Source organism: Mesoplodon densirostris, chromosome 16 (genome assembly GCF_025265405.1).
Source record: "Mesoplodon densirostris isolate mMesDen1 chromosome 16, mMesDen1 primary haplotype, whole genome shotgun sequence".
Classification (NCBI taxonomy): domain Eukaryota; kingdom Metazoa; phylum Chordata; class Mammalia; order Artiodactyla; family Ziphiidae; genus Mesoplodon; species Mesoplodon densirostris.
In genome coordinates this window covers 37,857,479-37,877,961 of record NC_082676.1, presented here as the reverse complement: position 1 = coordinate 37,877,961, position 20,483 = coordinate 37,857,479, and the positions used below count along the sequence as shown (strand labels likewise).

At 46.4% G+C, this 20,483-nt stretch overlaps 2 protein-coding genes across 3 annotated transcripts; one reads left to right on the top strand and one right to left on the bottom strand.

The window, feature by feature from the left end:
• Positions 1 to 642: 642 nt before the first annotated feature.
• BCL7B (BAF chromatin remodeling complex subunit BCL7B) lies at positions 643 to 19,381 on the top strand. Of its 2 annotated transcripts, none has more exons than XM_060078736.1 (6): positions 643 to 870; positions 3,955 to 4,063; positions 14,916 to 15,012; positions 17,204 to 17,374; positions 17,969 to 18,048; positions 18,305 to 19,381. In XM_060078736.1, the coding sequence occupies exons 1-6, from the start codon at positions 779 to 781 to the stop codon at positions 18,395 to 18,397; spliced, it is 642 nt and encodes a 213-aa protein (XP_059934719.1). In that variant the 5' UTR covers positions 643 to 778; the 3' UTR covers positions 18,398 to 19,381. The 2 variants fall into 2 exon arrangements, with proteins under 2 accessions (XP_059934719.1, XP_059934720.1); XM_060078737.1 differs by having other exon boundaries at positions 644 to 870; positions 3,955 to 4,030.
• LOC132476574 (glycine cleavage system H protein, mitochondrial-like) lies at positions 12,887 to 13,452 on the bottom strand. Its single transcript, XM_060078600.1, has one exon. The coding sequence runs from the start codon at positions 13,450 to 13,452 to the stop codon at positions 12,943 to 12,945; it is 510 nt and encodes a 169-aa protein (XP_059934583.1). The 3' UTR covers positions 12,887 to 12,942.
• Positions 19,382 to 20,483: the final 1,102 nt, after the last annotated feature.

The window sequence follows — 20,483 nt, the reverse complement described above, 5'->3', positions numbered from 1 at the left end:
CCCGCCCCCGCCCCAGAAAAATTGTCTTCTATGAAACCAGTCCCTGGTGCCAAAAAGGTTGGGGACTGCTGATGTAGTGTCAAGGATGCACTAAGTGGCACCCCAGGATATCAGGGGAAGACTTGTCGTAGTTCAAACAGGATGTTGGAAGAGTAAGTGGTCATTAGGTGAAGAGACAGAATTCCAGGTGGGGAACAGATGTGTGCAAACGTTGGAAGGCATACTAAAGGTGTGAAATTCTCTGTAGTTGGAGCACGATGGTGTTATCTGGGGAGCTAGGGCCCCAGACAGGAGCGGCAGCAGGACAGGATGGTGCAGACCCTCAGTAACGTTAGGGTCAAGCCCATAAAATACAGGTTATGACGGCAGCTCTGTCCAGAGGATTAAGATGCTCCCCTGGGAAAGAGCCTCCCACCACACCCTGCACACAGCACGTGCCACCAGCTCACCTGCTTACCCAGGCCTGCTTGGAAGCTCACTGGACTCGGGGACGCCCAGGGAGGGGTGCCCAGGCCGGGACGCCCAGGGTGGGTCGACGAGGGCGGGGCGCGCTGGGTGGGACGCCCGGGGTGGGGCACCTGAGACTGGGCGCGCAGGCGCGCTGATGCCTCGAGCCCCATGGGGAGGGCGGGTGCGCGCGCTTCCTCGCGCACGCGCGCACGGAGGGGGTGACGGCCGCGGTGACGCTGTTTGCGCCTGGCGGGCGGTGGCGCGTGAGGCGCGCGATTCCCGGTGCCTTGGGAGCAGTGCCCCGGCCCCCGCCGCTCTCGTTGCCGTCATGTCGGGCCGGTCTGTCCGGGCTGAGACCCGCAGCCGGGCCAAGGATGATATCAAGAAGGTGATGGCGGCCATCGAGAAAGTGCGGAAATGGTGAGGGGCCAGGGCCGAGGGTGCTGGAGGTGGATGCCCGCCCAGGCCCAGAGCGGCGGTGAACTGGCGGGTGGGGTGGGAGCAGACCGGCGGGCGCTTGGGGGAAGGGGGGCGGAGAAGGCGGGAGGAGGGTGCCGCTCGCGTCGGCGTGAGGTCAGAGGGCGCGCCAGCCGCAACCAATCAGCGGGTCGCCCGGCCAGCGGGTCCGCCCACCTGCCCTAGGGCAGCGCGGCGCCCGGAGGAGCTGCGGGCCTTTGGCGGCGCTCGGTCTTGGGTCCTGGTTCGCATGCCGGTCCTGGCGCTGGCCCAGTCCCCGCGCCCGCCTGCCTCGGGAGCCTTTTGCGTTCTGAACTGTCCCGTATAATAGCTAACAATCTCTGAGAATTTCCCGTTGGCCAGACTGAGCGCTCTACGTATTAAGTCGTCTAAGTTAGGTGAGAGCTTCTCGGCAAACCTACATGCCCCGGGACCAAGTGGTTATTGGAATTAAAAGCCCTGTGTTTCGCCTAATACGGACCCACACGAGCGAGCTGGGTAGGCATTTTCTCTTTCTGGCCTGGGAGCTGTTAGTAGAGGAGTCAGGATCTACTCTTCATTTGGAAACGGCTCCTGTAGCGTTCGTTGCAGGCGCCGGTTGACCGCCTATTTTGTACCAGAAACAGTAATGCGTTATTACCTTCAATTTTCACAGCCAACTGTTTGCGCCAACTTCTTGAGTACTTTTCTCTAGCTGATTACTAATAATAATTTTAAAGTCCGGGTAGGTGTTAGCTTCCTCCAGGAAGCCTTCTCCAAGTTCTCCTGCCCTTCACCCTCCACTCCCTTTATTATTATTTTTAAATTATTTTATTTTATTTTATTTATTTGTTTCTGGCTGTGTTGGGTCTTCGTTGCTGCGAGGGGGCTTTTCTCTAGTTGCAGCGAGCGGGGGCTACTCTTCCTTGCGGTGCGTGGGCTTCTCATTGCGGTGGGTGGGCTTCTCATTGCGGTGGCTTCTCTTGTGGCTCACGGGCCCTAGGCGCGCCGGCTTTAGTAGTTGTGGCCCACGGGCTTAGTTGCTCGTGGCATGTGGGATCTTCCCCCACCAGGTCTTGAACCCGTGTCCCCTGCATTGGCAGGCGGATTCTTAACCACTGCGCCACCAGGGAAGTCCCTCCACTCCCTTTAGGGTCATTACCTTGGACTTTATTTTCGTGTTTATTTGTCCATTTCTCTACAAGATCAAGTTCCTTAACTCTTTATCAATAAGGGCTTCATATATAGTTGGACTCATAAATACTAGTTAAATAATTAATGATTTTTCCCCTCCAAATCTCATCCTTCTAGGTTTTTTTAGGAAACCTAAAAATGGGCATACCTTTCTCTTCTGGCCATCTCCGTCCTCACCTGCAACCTAGGGCAGATGAGCATATTCTCTCACCCAGAACTCTTGTACCAACTTCCCTATGATCTGCCTGCTTCAGGACTGGCTCATTCCCCAGTCCATTCATCACATTGTATTTTTATCAAGTGTGAATCTTCTAGCACTCCTCTGCTTGGGAAATAATGCTTCATTGATCTCTTCTTGCTCTTAGGATAAGGACCAAAGATGATCCTTCTTGCCCCACCAGACTGGTTCAAACTGCCCTCTTTCCCAAGATGCTGGCCATCTTTCAGTTGGGGCCACACTTCTGTTTCTGCTACCTGGTGTCCTTCCTTTACCCTCTCCTCCCCCTTGCCTGGTTAACTCCTAGTTCTGCTCTCCAGTTGCTTCCTCAAGGACACCTTTCAAGATCCCCAGTCTAAATCAGGTCCCCTACTGGAACTTTCCACAATTGTATTAGGTCGAACCATAAGATATCACCTGTATTTGCCTTTTTAACCAGCAGAAGCGGCAGTTTGATATGGTTAAACCTAGTGATTAGGTTTCTAACTGTGAGATGAGTTGTGTGATGTCTGTTTCCGGTTGGAATTTTGGGTCTGTGAGGGTCAGGACTGTGCATCTTGTTCCCTGTGTGCCCAAGACTTAGCATAGCGTCTTGAATATTAAATATTTTTTAGTAAATGAGGAATAAATGAGTGGCTTGTCCAGGAATTAATTCCAGTTTCCTAAGTCTTTAGTTCATTCTTCTTTCGGTTACATCATAGTCTCTACATTTCTGTGATGTCACCATTTGCTGAATAGCATCATCAATAGCAGCAGTAACAGCAGTTACTTTTTTTGCTTTTTTGTCCTCAAATTGGGATGCGAAACTTGCAGAAGTCATACTCCAGACTCCCCAACTCTGGCCGTTCATAATCTCCACTCTTATTCAACAACGTCACTTGCCTTTCCCTCCCCAGGTATGTGCAGGGTGGGGAGAACAACTACTCATTTTTTAAGGCTCATCTCAAAAATAACCTCTTCTGTAAAATGAAACCTTAAAGCAGTCTTTCCATGGCGGCTTGGCCTTCACCTCTTCCAGAAGCCAGTGTGAGGCTCAGGTCTGTTAGTTGGAAGCATCCTGTCCTGCTCCTGTGATTATTTTTAAATAGCATCGTGTTTCAATCCAGAGTTCCACAGGAGTCATAGGAGTTCTGCCTTCCATGGGATATCCTGGTCTTACTCTTTCAGCCTTCTTCTTGCCACCTTCATGTGTTACAATGATTTCTTTACTTATCTTTTCATTGCTATGAGTTCCCAAGAGAGGGACCCTATCTTATATATCCTTTATCTCCTATAGGGCCTTGTATATTAGGGCTTTGTAAATATCAGTGGAATTGAATTAATTTGGGGGAAATAAAGAAGTTTATGCCAGATAGATACCTGAGTTTGAAAATGTGCTGATACTCTATACTGCTGTAGGCTGTGAGGAACAAAAGGTTTTGGTACACTATACATGAGCAAAGGTGGCAAGTAGAGGGTTCAGAGCCAAAGGCATTTGATAGCAAAGTGTTTCTGGAAGGGATGATTTTGTCCTGAAAAGTAAGGTATGATTTGACGGAGAGGAAGTTTAGAAAGCACTTAAGATTGAAGGAATGGTCTGCTGAGAAGTGGGAAAGCACAGTTATGATCAGAAAATCTATTTTATTGTTTATCAGTTCTAAGAAGTGTCTTTGTTTTAGGGAGAAAAAGTGGGTGACTGTGGGTGACACGTCCCTTAGGATATTTAAGTGGGTTCCCGTGACAGACAGCAAGGAGGTAAGTGTGGAAGAAAATCGAAACAACAAAAAGGTAATGTCTTCTTTCTTTCTTTGATTGCCTCTTAATTATAATGGAATGTATTTTCCCAGAATTGAGTTGAAAATACTTCAAGGCATCCTCTGTCATTGGTCCACACAAAGCCTCTTATTTTATTATTTCCCCCCCTTTATTCCCTTTCCTTAACCCATTCCTCTTTTCCAGGGCTTGGCAAACTACAGCCCAGGCCTACTCTCTGTGATTCAATATAGTTTTATTTGAACACACCTATGCCTGTTTGTTTCCTTATTTGTGGCTGCTTTTGAGTTGTAATGGCAGAGCTGAGTAATTGCCATAACACCTAATGGCCTGCAAAGCCCAAGATATTTATTATCTGGCCCTGTAAGAAAAAGTTTGTGGACTCCTGCTGCCCACTGTAGTTTATTACATCATGTGTTTAATATGTATATATGCCTTACTAATTCCTCTTCCATGGGTTTATTTGGACACCTGTATATTCTTTTTTTAAATTTTTGTCTGCATTGGGTCTTCATTGCTGCGCACGGGCTTTCTCTAGTTGTGGTGAGCGGGGGCTACTCTTCGTTGCTGTGGGCGGGCTTCTCACTGCGGTGGCTTCTCCTGTTGTGGAGCACGGGCTTTAGGTGTGCAGGCTTCAGTAGTTGTGGTGTGCGGGCTCTAGGGTGAGCGGGCTTTAGTAGCTGTGGTGCGCAGGTTCAGCAGCCGTGGCTCGTGGGCTCCAGAGCGCAGGCCCAGTAGTTGTGGCACACGGGCCCATTTGCTCCGCAGCATGTGGGATCTTCCCAGACCAGGAATGGAACCCGTGTCCCCTGCATTGGCAGGTGTATTCTTTTTGTTTGTTTGTTTGTTTGTTTGTTTGCGGTACGTGAGCCTCCCACTGTTGTGGCCTCTCCCGTTATGGAGCACAGGCTCCAGACGCGCAGGCTCAGCGACCATGGCTCACGTGCCCAGCCGCTCCGCGGCATGTGGGATCTTCTTGGACCAGGGCACGAACCCGTGTCCCCTGCATCGGCAGGTGGTGTCTCAACCACTGCGCCACCAGGGAAGCCCAGCAGGCTTATTCTTAACCACTGCGCCACCAGGGAAGTTCTGGACACCTGTATATTCTTGAAAAATACATAGCGTTGTTTCATATTTGTATTTTTTAAAAATTTGCATCTATATATAGCATTGTGCTATAAACCTCTATTCTCTTTTTTAGAACTCTGCATGTTTCTGTAATTGTAAATAAAATTATTATCATTACTCTTGCATTGTATTCTCTTATGTGCAGTGACCACATTTATCTATACATTCCGAGTGATAAACACCCAGATTTCTCCAACTCTTTTTTTTCCTGATTGTTTTGAAAAGATCTGAAATATAAAACACGTACAGAAAAGTATCTAAAACATATGTAGTATATAGTGAAAAAATATAAAGCTAATACCCTTGTAAAAACCACCTAGGTCAAAAAATAGACATTGCCAGCTCCCCCAGAAGGCTCTGTAACTCTTCCCAGCATCCCCCTCCCTCCCCTCTAGAGGAGATCACTCTCCTACTTTTGCTTTTACAACCACTTCCTTAGTCATTTGTAAACATTTTTTACTTTATATAAGCAGCATCGTGAAGTATCTATTTTTGTATATCTTGCTTTTTTTGCCTAGTTTGTAAAATCATCCATGTTGTATTTGGAGCTGTTTGTTCCTTTTCATTGCTGTATGGAGGTGTTTTTGTTTTTGTTTTTTAATTTAATTTAATTTTTATTTTTGGCTGCATCGGGTCTTAGTTGCGGCATGCGGGATGTTCGTTGAGGCATGCGGGACCTTTCGTTGTGGCGTGCGGGCTTCTCTCTAGTTGTGGCCCGTGGGTTTTCTCTTCTCTTGTTGTGGCGCTCGTGCTCTAGTTGAGGTGCGTGAGCTCAGTAGTTGTGGCATGCGAGCTTGGTTGCCCCGTGGTATGTGGGATCTTAGTTCCCTGACCAGGGATCAAACCCATGTCCCCTGCATTGTAAGGTGGATTCTTTACCACTGGACCACCAGGGAAGTCCCTGTATGGAGTTTTATTATAGGACTGTACCATAATTTATCTTTCTTATTCTCCTGTAGATGAATATTTGGGTTGTTCCCCATTTGGGATAATAGGAACAATGTTCCTGTGACATTCCTATTCAGTATGTGGGTCAACACATGCATGGGTTTTCCTAGGATATATTCCTAGGAGTAGAATAGCTAAGTCTTAGGATATGTGTATTTTGACCTACACTAGCGACTACCAAACTAGTTTCCAAAGTGATTGTACCAGTATATATTCTTAACAGCAATATGAGTTCTCACTGCTCCAAATCCTCATCAACAGTTGGTATAGTTAGACTAAATGTATTAAGATATCTCATTGTGGTTTTAATTCGGTGATTAATGATGTAATTACTAATGAGATGGAGAACCTTTTCAGCATCCTTTTGGATTTCCTCTTTTTTTTTTTTTTTTTTTGCAGTACGCAGGCCTCTCACTTTTGTGGCCTCTCCCGTTGCGGAGCACAGGCTCCGGACGCACAGGCTCAGCGGCCATGGCTCATGGGCCCAGCCGCTCCGCGGCATGTGGGATCTTCCCAGACCGGGGCACGAACCTGCGTCCCCTGCATCGGCAGGCAGACTCTCAACCACTGTGCCACCAAGGAAGCCCTGTTTTTGTTTTTTTAATTTTATTTTTGGCTTCATTGGGTCTTCATTGCTGTGAGCAGGGGCTACTCTTTGTTGTGGTGCGCGGGCTTCTTGTGGTGGCTTCCCTTGTTGCAGGGCGCGGGCTCTAGGCGCGCGGGCTCAGTATTTGTGGCTCGCAGGCTCTAGAGCGCAGGCCCAGTAGTTGTGGTGCATGGGCTTAGTTGCTCCGCCGCATGTGGGATCTGCCTGGACCAGGGATCGAACCCATGCCCCCTGCATTGGCAGGCGTATTCTTAACCACTATGCCACCAGGGAAGTCCCGAGTAACAGAAGTTTTTAATTTTAATGTAGACAAAATAATCTTTTACTTTATAATTGGTGCTTTTATTATTATTATTATTTTTTTTTTTTTTCCTTTTTGCGGTATGTGGGCCTCTCACTGTTGTGGCCTCTCCCGTTGCGGAGCACAGGCTCCGGATGCGCAGGCCCAGCGGCCATGGCTCACGGGCCCAGCCGCTCCGCAGCATATGGGATCCTCCCAGACCGGGGCACGAACCCGTATCCCCTGCATCGGCAGGCGGACTCTCAACCACTGCGCCACCAGGGAGGCCCTAATTGGTGCTTTTAAATGTCTTAAATCTGTTCCTTCTTTGAGGTCACAAAGATATTCTTCCATATAGTCTTCTACAATCTTGTTATCCTGTTCCCATTTATAACACACCTGGAGTTGATTTTCGTGTATTTTGAGTTGTAGAGGTTAGGTTGGAGACCATGTTTTATACTACTAGGCAACCCTGCCTCCTCTTTTTTTTTTTTTTTTTTTTTTTTTTTTTTGTGGTACGCGCACCTCTCACTGTTGTGGCCTCTCCCGTTGTGGAGCACAGGCTCCGGACGCGCCCGCTCAGCAGCCGTGGCTCACGGACCCAGCCGCTCCGCGGCATGTGGGATCTTCCCGGACTGGGGCACGAACCTATGTCCCCTGCATCGGCAGGCGGACTCTCAATCACTGCGCCACCAGGGAAGCCCTAATTTTTGTGTATTTTGAAGTAGGGGCCCAATTTCATTTTTTTTTTCCATGTGGATATGCATTTGTCCCACCACTTGAAAAGACTGTTTTCCTCCTGCTCTGTAGAACCAACTTTGTCGTATTCCAAGTGTCTGAATATGGGTCTGTTTGTGTGTGTTGCCTCCAGCTTTTTTTGGTAGCACAGATGACTCTGGTGGACATCCCTTAAACCATTGTCCTTGAGGACCTGTGGGAGGTTTTCTCTGGATTAGATGCCCAGGAGTGAGATTGCTCTGTTACTGGCTGTACATACATGATTGTTTTTACTAGATGCTGGCTGTCAGATCTGTCTCCTGAATAGCTGCACCCAGATAGTTAGTACACTTCCCCAGTTGTGCCACAGGGCTCCCATTTCCCACATCTTCAGCAACATCTGATATCATCTAACTCCTAATTCCTAAATCCTGCCAATCTGATAGACGTAAAGTGGTATCTCTTTGTTTATTTTGCATTTCTCTGAACACTAGGGAGGTTGACAATTTTATCTCTTCAGATTTCCTTTTTATTCATTTAGATTTCCTCTTTTCTGATTTCTTTTTTTTTGCCCTGAGGCTTGCGGGATCTTAGTTCCCCAACCAGGGATTTAACCCAGACCCTCGGCAGTGAAAGCACAGAGTCCTAACCACTGGACTGCCAGGAAATTCCCCTCTGATTTCTTGTATTTTCCTTATTCTTGTATTGGGTTTCCTCTTTACTCTTCTGATTTGCATGGCTTCTTTGATTGATATTCTAGATATTCTAGAAGATACCGTGTCTTCTTTTTTTTTTTTTAATTTATTTTATTTATTTATTTTTGGCTGCGCTGGGTCTTCATTGCTGCACGCGGGCTTTCTCTAGTTGCGGCGAGCAGGGGCTACTCTTCTCATTGCAGTGGCTTCTCTTGTTGCGGAGCATGGGCTCTAGGTCCACGGGCTTCAGTAGCTCTGGTGCACGGGCTTAGTTGCTCTGCGGCATGTGGGATCTTCCCAGACCAGGGCTCGAACCCATGTCCCCTGCATTGGCAGGCGGATTCTTAACCACTGCGCCACCAGGGAAGCCCCCGTGTCTTCTTTTGATTTGTATTTCCCTGGTATGTCTTGTAATTCTGTCTTTCCCCGTTTTACATTTTTCTGCTTATTGGGCATATTGGGTTTAGCTGTGGGTGACAGAAAACTCAAAGTAGTAATGGTTTTAAAAAGTTTTATTTTATTCTTAGAGGAACAGAAATATGCAGTCTAGGACTGGTGTGGCACTTCCACTCTAAGAGTCCCCAGGGACCCAGGTTTCTTGCAACCTTTCTGTTCCTTTTTTTTTTTTTTTTTTGCGGTACGCGGGCCTCTCACTGCTGTGGCCTCTCCCATTGCGGAGCACAGGCTCCAGACGCGCAGGCTCAGCGGCCATGGCTCACGGGCCCAGCCGCTCCGTGGCATGTGGGATCTTCCCGGACTGGGGCACGAACCTGTGTCCCCTGCATCGGCAGGCGGACTCTCAACCACTGCGCCACCAGGGAAGCCTCTGTTCCTTTTTTTAAAAAATAAATTTATTTATTTATTTTTGGCTGCATTGGGTCTTCGTTGCTGCGCGTGGGCTTTCTCTAGTTGTGGCGAGCGGGGGCTACTCTTCGTTGCGGTGTGTGGGCTTCTCATTGCGGTGGCTTCTCTTATTGTAGAGCATGGGCTCTAGGCCCACGGGCTTCAGTAGTTGTGCGTGTGGGCTTAGTTGCTTCGCGACATGTGGGATCTTCCCAGACCAGGGCTCGAACCTGTGTCCCCTGCATTGGCAGGTAGATTCTTAACCACTGAGCCACCAGGGAAGTCCCACCTTTTTTTTTTTTTTAGTAATTTATATTTAAGAGAGTAATGGTTCTATTCATTTTACTTTATTTCTATTGTGGTAAAATACACATATCATAAAATTTACCATCTTAACCATTTTTTAAGTGTACAGTTCAGTAGTGTTGAATACATTCACTTTGTTGTGTAATCCATCTCCAGAACTCTTCATCTTGCAGAGGTAAACTCTATACGCATTAAACAATTGCCCATTTTCCTCTGCTTCATGTTTGACCTTGTATCCAAGTTTGAGCTCCAGCCATCATTCAACACATTCAAGTTCAAGGCAGCAAGAGAGTGGAAGGATGGGCAAATGGTATTTTCATGAATTTAAGGAGTTTCCTAGAAGTCTCCTCAGGACATGTATACTAGCTATGTGTGTTCATAATAGCTGTGGCACCATTTAGGGGCCGGAAAGGCTGTGAAAATGTCACCATCTAAACATTCTACTTACATGGACAAGGATTTCTGCCATGATACACTTTCTCTTCACCTCATGATGACTAGACAAATTTTCTTCTGATTTGAAAGTTCCACATTTTATTTTTAATTTTTTTATTGGCTATCTCTAACCTAATAAGAGTTATACTTACTATTTTTCTGTATCAGTGTATAAAGCTTATCAAAATCTGTTTCCCCTCTGAGCCTGAACACATTTTTAACCACCCCTGGTCTCTACCCCCGCCCCCCACTTTCATTCCTGCCCTCTCCTTAGTTTTGAATGGAATTTCAGGTCAGATATTCTGTTCAGATATTTCTGTTTTTACAGACATTTCTTGTTTTAGTCATTGCTTAATTAGACAAAGTAAACATTACTAATTATTTACTAACCCTTTATACCTATTTTTTATTGCTTTCTCTTAGATTCATTTCTTTTCTTGCTGGAATACACCCTTCAAGAATTTTGCCAAAGAGGACTTGTGTGGAGAAAACTTTTGATGTGGAGAAAACTTTTGATCATCTTGATCAGCCAACCATCTTCATAACATACTTTCATGTTTAATTGATCATTTTACCTGTATATGAAATTCTAGGTTAAAAATTATTTTCTTTCAACATTTTGAAACTATTACTCAATTGTTGTGCTTCTAGTTTTCTGTTGAGAAATCTGATGTCAGTCTAGTTCTTGATTTCTTTGTAGGTGATTCTTTTGTATTCCTGGAAACTTTTAGAATTTCTTCTGTTTGACCTGGAACTTCTGTAAGAATATTCTATAATGTGAACATCTAGCTTCATTTCTTAACTTTTAGTTTGTTTCATCTCTTTATTTTGTCCTCATATATTCTGACTTCTCAACCCAGGGTTTGCTCATTAATCTTTTCTTCAGCTCTATTTCTGCTAATAAACTCGTTCACTTAATTGTTTTTTCTTTCCACACTGCGCAGCTGGCTTGTGGGATCTTAATTCCCTTCCCAGGGATCAAACCTGGGCCCCAGGCAGTGGAAGCGCGGAGCCCTAACCACTGGATTGCCAGGGAATTCCCTCATTCACTTAATTTTTATTTTGAACGAGTTTATTATTCATACCAAATTTCCTTTGTTGTTGGTTGTTCAAAACAACTTTCCAGTGTCATCCTTATCTTTCTGAGGAGATTTGCTATGTTTTATTTCAATTTTTCTGTCCCTCTAGTCTGCTTCTTCCGGTATAGCTTGTTCTGTTTATTGTCTTTCATGGTGCTTGTTTTCCTCCAGTGTCTGGTTAGTTTTTTCTGTGCACTCATCTTTTATTCCTTTTGAGTCTGAGCTGCATTGGCTAGAAATGTGTAGAAATGAGGCTTTGTGTTCCCTCCTCTAAATGGATTTAGGGGATGGGATTAGCCTCAGGGTTCAGCCTTTCCCTTTTCCCCTCTCTCATCTTCCCCTGTGTCTCAGGGAACTCCCTAGTACCAGTCTTCCACGTGCTGCCTTTATCTGGGAGCAGCCGTCCTTGTCCAGCCCAAGGAGCTGGTGGGTGAAAGTTAGGGGGGCTCTGGAGTCACCCTTTGTTTTTCATCTAACCCTGGCTCTGGTGATGCCAATACCCATAAGGGTCAAAGGTCAGGCTGCTAGATCTCTTGGGTAGTGTGTACATATGGGGGAACCCCCCGCATGTACAGCAACCCCCTCCCCATTTCTCACATATAAGACCCTGGCCCTTTCCTATTTCAAGTTCTCCTGCCCAGGACTCAGCTCCTTTTGTCTCTCCGAAGGGCTTCTTACAGTGTTTGTGTTGGTTTCTGAGCTGGGCCCTGAGGTCCATCGGTTTTGTACCTTCCAGTGGTCCATGATAGTGTGCCATCTTCTAAGGTACTAGCATAGAACAGTTAGGTTAGGAAAAATAGAAAATGACCAAATTGGTAAAGAAAAAAATGTGAAGGACATAAGGGAGTGGGGCACTGCTGATGGGAGAGTAAATTGGGACAAACTTTCTACAGGTGAAGTTGATCATATATGTATACTTAAAAGCTTAATTAACCAGATGGTGGGAATCCTTTCACAGTGTTTATGTATATCAAATTAACCCAGGGTATGCTTTAAATATCTTACAATTTTATTTGTCAGTTATACCTCAGTAAAGCTGAGGGGGAAAAAGCTTTCAGAATATTTATGCCTTTGATCTAGAAGTTTTACCTCTAGAAATTTATCCTCAGGACATAATCATGATGTGTACAAGGTACATCTATAGTGTTGAGCATCACAATATTATTGTTCGTGGTATTTAAAAATTGCAAGCAAAATGAAGATCTTATTGTAGAGAATTCATTAAGTTATTGTGCACCTGTATATTGTAAAGCTTTGTAACCATTATAAAAGATGGTATAGAAGATTATTCAATGGCATAGAAAAAAAAATTTTTTTTAGGAAGTTGCATATTTTATTATTAAACTGTTTCTTTTTTTCCTGCAAGGCTGTTGCTTCACTGTATAAAAATAGCACAAGCAAACACAGTATATTGCAAAATTAAGATAGTAATTTCTTAATTGGACACTATACAACTAACAAACTTTTCTCCACTGCCATTTATTTCCAGTGGCAAGTTCATTGAGTCTTTTGACCTAAATCCAGGGATGGCTGTAAGCAAGTTACTATATATATATATATATATGGTTAAGATAACAATGTTATCCTTGAAATACATAATTTTTTTTTTTCTTTTTTTTTTGTGGTATGTGGGCCTCTCCCGTTGCAGAGCACAGGCTCCGGACACTCAGGCTCAGCGGCCATGGCCCACGGGCCCAGCCGCTCCGCGGCATGTGGGATCCTCCCGGACCGGGGCACGAACCCGTGTCCCCTGCATCGGCAGGCGGACTCTCAACCACTGCGCCACCAGGGAAGCCCAAAATACATAATTTTTATAACTAGTTTTGCCACAGATAATTTATTTAGGGGTTCCATTTTCACTCCTCAATAGATTTTATATATTTCTCATATGCTTCCTCACTCATTAGTTCATCTAGTTCTGAAGGCTTACTGAGTGTCATCTTGATCAGCGAACCATCTTCATAACAAGATTTGTGGACAAGTCCAGGATTTTCATTCATTTCTGTTACATCTCCTGATAGAGGAGAGTGGAGTTCACTCACAGCTTTCACACTTTCCAAAGCACCAAATTCCTCTTGTTTGTTCAATTTTGTCCCAACTTCAGGCAGACTGCAGTAAACAACATCTCCCAAAGCTTCCTGTGCAAAATTGCTGATTCCCACTGTTCCAACACCGTTTTCTGTTGTTACCCACTCATGTTTGTTTGTGAATTTACAACCCGACAGCAGAGCGGGTCCGGTGCGCAGCACCCGGTCGGCACCCGCCCGCAGTCCCCAGGGCCGCAGCGGGCAGGGCGTGTTGGGTGCAGAGGTGGCGCGCAGGCTGCAGACCACGGCCCGCACGCTCCACACCACTCGCAGCGCCATGTTCGCAGAGAAAAATGTTTTTAATATGGTGAATGGGGGAAGGGGAGCAAGTTATAATGCTGAATCATGAGCCATTTTCATACAGTTGTATGTATAGGTTGTCTCTGGTTGTACAGGTGATTTTTCATTTCTTTTTCTGTATTTTCAGAATTTCTTATAGTGAATGCATATTTTATATGAGCACAGAATCATTAAAATAAAGATAAATGAGAGATCAGAAAAAAATAATGATAAAGCCAAATGTTGGCATGGGTGCCCTGATGCTCGTACTCCAAATATATTGCCAACCTCCTTGTAGAGAGTGGTGAGTGAGCCACAGAATATTTTAAGAAAAATATGTTTAGTTTATACTTTTTGATCTAGAAGGAATTCTTTTTGTGAATTTAGTCACATAATCCAGGAAAAAGTGAAAGTTGAGCATTGTGGGCTTATTCCTACTAGCAACAAACAAAGACAGTCCTAAATCAGGTAAAGCTAAATGTCCACTAGTTGAGTAGTGATTAAGTGATTATGATATCTGGAATATTGTGCAGCTAGTAAAAATTATGTTTATGTAGCCTCTGCAGTAAAATGGTAAAGTGTAATTACATTAAAATTATGTCTGTATATGAAAAAATGAAGGGAAGGACTGCATATATGTGTACAGTTGATTTATTGCCGAGCTAGTATTGAGAGTATTAAGAAACACTAAGTTGTATTACTAGTACAATGCACGTACAATAAATAGGCAAGTATAAAAAGTATGAATTAGTAAATTTGAGATTATTCAGATTTGAACTTTTGGCTGTTGGGATGCTCTCCTTTGCAAATGCTTGGATTGATGGTTTTCTGTCCTGTGGATTATTTCCTTGTTTGTTGCAAGCTAGTGCTTACCTTCCCACTGTGGTTCCCCCACATGTGTAACCTGCATCCTGCTTGAAGGCAAAGGTGGACATGGGAGATCATTTTGAGTGGATGTGGTGGATTGGTGAGGAATAGAGCTAGCAGGGGCCCCTTGTCCTGTCACTGCTTGCGTTACATATAAAGTGACTCCTTCCTTTGTCCAGTCAGAGGTCCTTTCTTCTTTCACTTTTTTTTCTTCCCTGCTGTGCTACTAAAACAGGGATCTTTCTCAAATGGGTATTTTGTGTTTCTCACCCATGCATGTAGGGAAGGACTGGATAGAGCATTCTCATCAGGGCAGAAAGCAGAAGAGTCCTACAGGGAGCTCTAGTGGAAGATATGTATCTGCCTCTCACTTGCGATTCATGATATTAGCACTGGAAGGGTCCATTTTACTGACAGAGACACTGAGGCCTGGGGACACCTTGTCCAGGATCCTGTTATTCCTCGGGTCCTGGATTCTGAAACCGCTGTTGTTCCTCCTGTTCCTAATCCAGACCTCTCTGGTGTCTCAACACCTTCTCTCTCTCTGTGAGTCTTCTGCTTGGCTCTGTCATATTCCTCTTTTTTTCCTTTTCTAGAAAGAAAAGTCAAAATCGAACAGTTCAGCAGCCCGGGAACCTAATGGCTTTCCCTCTGATGCCTCAGCCAATTCCTCTCTCCTTCTTGAATTCCAGGGTGAGTTGCATCCATATGTCTTCCTTGCAGGAAAATGAAAATTTAGATGACCCATTAATAATCAGAAGAATAGTCTGTGTGTCATTTCAGTGCCTGCTGTTTTGCTGGTATCTTCCTGGGCACTTTATGGAAGGCTTTTCATTTAAACCTCACAATAACCCTGCAAGAGAGACGACAGTCTCCTCACTTTCCAGTTACGGAAACTGAGCCTCAGAGAGGTTACATATCTAAAGTCACATCACTTGTAGGTGGCAGACCCCATGGTGGGTCCTGGTTTTCTGGATCAGAAGCTCTCTTCTTTAGACTGTGTATTTGATGAGAGTGCCTCAGAGGAGACCCGCCCCCCCCATGCCGGGCATCTGCCTATCCTCCCTTAGCCCAAGCTCTGCCTCCTAAACCAGTCTTCGGTAGACGTCTGGCCTGAGTCAGCACTACACTCATAACATCACCTTGTATACCTGTGTGGCACCTACTGTTTATGAAGCACTTTCACTTCAGTTTCTCATTTTTATCTTTACATTAGCCTGTGATATAAACCAGGCAGTTATCGTCATCCCTATTTCAGAAAACTGATGCTTGGAGAGGAAAAGTATTTGCCTAAGCAGAAGAGTGACAGAGCTTTATTCTTTTTTGTGATAAAATGCTACTTCCATTTCAGTATAGAAGGTGGTGGTCATTGTTGGATAAAGACTGGAAAGGGCTTACAATTTTCTTTTCGGAACTAGACTGGGAGTGACCAGGTATCCCCTCCTCACTTCTCCCCCAACCCCTGCAAGGTCAGTGTGGTACAGGAAGAGAATACAAGGGAAATGTTCTCTAGCTCTGTGAGATGTTCCATCATAAAGCTCTGGGAGACAATGGGAGGCTCCATTTCCTCAGTCTGGGCACTATCTCATCCTTTTCATTCACTGAACATTTAATGAACTCCTACTGTGTGCCAGGTACTGTGTACTGCACTGGAGATTCAAGGACCAGGAAGCCACAGAGCCTGCCTGCGCAGAGTGTAATGGAGGGAGACTGGTGTGTAACATAGTAAACGCAGGTGTGCCCAGGAAACAGCAGGAGCATAAAAGAGAGGGTGGTCATTTCCACCCAAGGGAGCCTGAGACATGAGGCTCTGTGGAGGAGGTGATGCCTGAGCTGAATGTTGGCATGTCTAGAGGCTTTGCAGGAAGACCGGAAAGAGCATGTCATAGCAGACACTGGTACTTGAAGCTGCTCTTAGGTTAGAGTCCAGTTTGGCAGGAGCCAGGGTGCATGGGGAAGAACAGCAGGCGGTGAGCCTGGAGATCAGAAGGGAGTTTGTAGGTTGGGATAGGGCCATCTCGTGGGCAGTGGGGAACCGACAAGGGTTTAGAAAGATCACTCTGGCAGTGGTATGAGGTCCAGTGGGGGTGCCTGAGACTGCGGGAAGGGCAGTTGGGTAGCTGTGGCTGGAGGCCAGGCGAGAGATCATGAGGGCTGAGCTGAGGCCACGGGAGAGGAAGGAATGGGCACAGGCTGAGTCAGGGCAGTGGGTGGGGCAGATTTGGTGACTGGCTGCTGGAGGTCAGGAAGAGGAAGGCCCTGCTGACTCTGTGTTTTTAACTTAGGTGGTGACTTTAAGCCTTCAGACAGCGCTTCCCAGGTGGGATCCCACGGTCCTTGAGGCGGTGAGATGGAGCCTAGGCAGGTGCAAGGGCCCGAGCTGACCACCTCCAGACACTGTCACCCTCCTTCAGACAGCCGAGAATTGCAGACAGACTATCATTTTCTACACCTCTTGTATTGTGAGAAAGGTTGAGAGGCACAGATGTGTTCCTCCCTTCACTGCACAGTGGGAAAATACCAGGTCCCAGCTGTAACTGGTGGATAATAAAGAAGGGATTAATAAGCATATCTTGACCTTCCTGAAATATAAATGTTGCATAAACTTAAAGATTCTGGCTGCATCTTGTGGTGCTTAGAATATGTGTCATAAAATAGAACATGCTTAAATTAATCAATTTAGACTCTTGTTGGTAAGTTGCAGTGCACAGAAGCCCCGAGAATGTCTGCCTTTGGTTCAGGGGCTGTTTACAGCCGTCCGTGATCATTGTGTGCCTGGCTGTGTCCATGCTGTCTGTAGAGACACCAGGCCCTTGGCTCTGTACTGAATTACTCTCAGAAGTGACCACCCTCAGCTGTTGCCTTTGTCATGTTTGGTTTTCAGATGAAAACAGCAACCAGAGTTCCGTGTCTGATGTCTATCAGCTCAAGGTGGACAGCAGCACCAACTCGAGCCCCAGCCCCCAGCAGAGCGAGTCCCTGAGCCCAGCGCACACCTCTGACTTCCGCACAGATGACTCCCAGCCCCCCACCCTGGGCCAGGAGATCCTTGAGGGTGAGTCTCTGTTGGCCCACAATGAGCGTCTTGGAGGGGCCTTGCTCTTGCTCTTGATGTTTCTCTTCTTTAGAGTCACAGGTTAGAGAAGTTGCCCCAGAGCTGGCAGCTTCAAGCCGCTTGTCAATTGTTTGAGGCTATTTTGGGAATGGTTGTATTTTCCCCTTTCACAGAATGAAGAAAGAAAACAGCAACACAACTGAGCGCCAGGCTCTCTGTAAGGAAGGCACTTTTCATATTTGATGCCTGGTATGATTCTCTCAAAAACCCCATGAAATGGCAGCTGTTATCTCCATTTTACAGATGAGGAAGTAGTCTTAGAAAAGTTCAGTTGCTTGGCCATGATCACAGAGCTAGTAACTTGTGGAACTGTGTGTCTCATTTCATTCCTTCTAACTTCAGAGCTCGTGCCCTTTGCACTAGATGCTGCAAATTTCTTCTTACAATGTTTATTGATTCTGCGGCTTGTGTTGCCTCTTCACCAAGGCGTCTCCACATAGCTCGCAGGAACACTCCCCCAGCTTGGGGCAGAGATTCCACAGGAGTCTCCTGCCTCAGGAGGCCCTGCAGCTACGCCCACCTTTGCTTTTGCAGAGCCCTCCCTGCCCGCCTCAGAAGTTGCTGATGAGCCTCCCACCCTCACGAAGGAAGAACCAGTTCCATTAGAGACACAGGTAAGGAGGTGCTTTGGGTTTCCCAGTTTCTAAGAAAAAAGTAAGGGCTCTGTTAATGTGCACTGGCGCTATAGCACGGGATGTGCTGTAGTTGGGAAGGCAGCACGGACGCTGGGCTCCAGGTTATAAGGTAGGGGAAGAGGTTTGGTTATCTGTGAGACAGTGGGGGGTGGACTTCTGGGTTGTAAATTAGGGTGGAAGGGGAGGTCTGGTTCAGAGGGATGGCCCTGTGATTCCATGCTCTGGCTGCTTCTAGATTGCTGAGGAAGAGGAAGACTCAGGTGCGCCTCCCCTGAAACGCTTCTGTGTGGACCAGCCCGCAGTGCCGCAGACAGCGTCAGAAAGCTAGCACCACCCTGGCACCCTTCGCCTCCTGGCCCCAGGCCTCTCTTGCATTCTGGTTCTGGCTGTGCTGTGCTGCTGGGCTAAGGGCAAGCACTGGGCTCCAGAGCCTGCACATAGGAGCCTTCTGGGCTGGAAGGCTGACATAGGACTGGGGGTCGTAACGTCATCTTCCCGTCCCTGGCACCTGTGTCTGCTTGATCCTGAGAAGAGGAGCACTCCTGTCCTTTTTGCACCCCAAGTAGGCTGGAGCATCGGCCACTCCAGGGTTCATCTGTCACCTCCAGGTAGCAGTTCCTGCTCCGGAACCTCTGGACTGAGCTGCTGGTGCTTCTACAAGAGGAAAGAGATGTGGAAGGCATCCTCTAGAGAAGAGAGTGCCTAGGGCTTACTTGAATTGAATGGAGACTGTAGATTCATGGACTTTCCCATAGGGCTAGGGGCCCTGTAGGCTGCTGTTGGAGAATGCCTGAGTAGACTCCGGAGGCAAGGGAAGGGCTTCGCTCCATGAGAGGGTGGAAAAGTCCATATAGATTTCTTGCTATCCTGGCACTTCTGCCCATTCCTGAGGTTATCCTGCCTCCCATGGGCTCTCTGGCTGCTGACAGTCCTTTGTCCCCCACTGTAACCATCCCCTTCCCCAACACACACGTGCGCGCGCGCACACACACGCACGCGCAGCTTTTGTTGTTTCCACCTGGACATTTCATTCCAGCATCCCCTGCCTCCTGCCACGGTCCCCAGCACTCCTGCCGCAAACTCTGCCCCAGCGAGAATTTGAGGTTCTGACAACAGCACCCATTCCCACAGTACTCCTTCAGCTCAGACTTTCTAGAAAGTTCTTTTCTTTGAAATCTGCATGTTTAATTGAACCTCGTGATTTTATTTTTTGTTTCAAAAAAGTTTAAGAAAATGGAAATGGGCAACAGTGAGTGAAGACATATTTTAGCACCGAATAGAATATTTTTAAAATTAAACTATTTGAAATATGTCTTGTTGGTAGCTGAGTGCTTCATTCTTTTTTTTTTTTTTTTTTTTTTTTTTTGCGGTATGCGGGCCTCTCACTGTTGTGGCCTCCCCCGTTGCGGAGCACAGGCTCCGGACGCGCAGGCTCCGGACGCGCAGGCTCAGCGGCCATGGCTCACGGGCCCAGCCGCTCCGCGGCATATGGGATCCTCCCAGACCGGGGCACGAACCCGTATCCCCTGCATCAGCAGGCGGACTCTCAACCACTTGCGCCACCAGGGAGGCCCCAGTGCTTCATTCTTGAAGGTTGTGGAGGGCAGGGGCTGGGGGGCGTGGTGGCTGAGTGCTAGCGAAGTCACTGTGAGCTGGGCCCTGCCAATTGTCTTCACTCCCACAGAGTGACTTTCTGATGAAAATGATTTGGAGACTCCATTTGAAGTTGTAATGTGCTTGGAATTATACTTCTGTCCCTGTGTGACATGAAAACCTGTGTACCTGTGTAAGATGAAAACCTGTGTACACTGTACAGCTCCAGGTCCTTAGGAGGCTGACTTTTGTTCTTTAACTTTTTTTTTATTATGGTAAAATACACAACCATAAAACGTACCATTTTAACCATTTTAAAGTGCACAGTTCAGTGGCACTAAGTACATTCACAGCATTGCGCAGTCATCACCACTGTCTAGCTCCAAACATTTTCATCACTTCAAACAGAAACCCATACCCTTTAAGCCCTTTAAGCCCTCACTCCCCATTTGCCCCTCCCCCGAAGGCCCTGGCTATCACAAGTCTGCTTTTTGTCCATGGGTTCCTTTTTGCTCCCGATTCCAAAGGAAAACAGAGTCATGGTGGAAAAGAATTCTACATTCTATATCTCCAAGAATTTCATTTCCTGGACTTCCCTGGTGGCGCAGTGGTTAGGACGCCACGCTCCCAATGCAGGGGGCCTGGGTTCAGTCCCTTGTCAGGGAACTAGATCCCACATGCCGCAGCTAAGAGTTCACATGCCACAACTAAGGAGCCCACGTGCCACAACTTAAGGAGCTGGCGCAACCAAATTAAATAAATATTTTTTTAAAATTTCATTTCTGTATTCCCTAAAGTGATTCCTTTCATTTCTCTTAGGG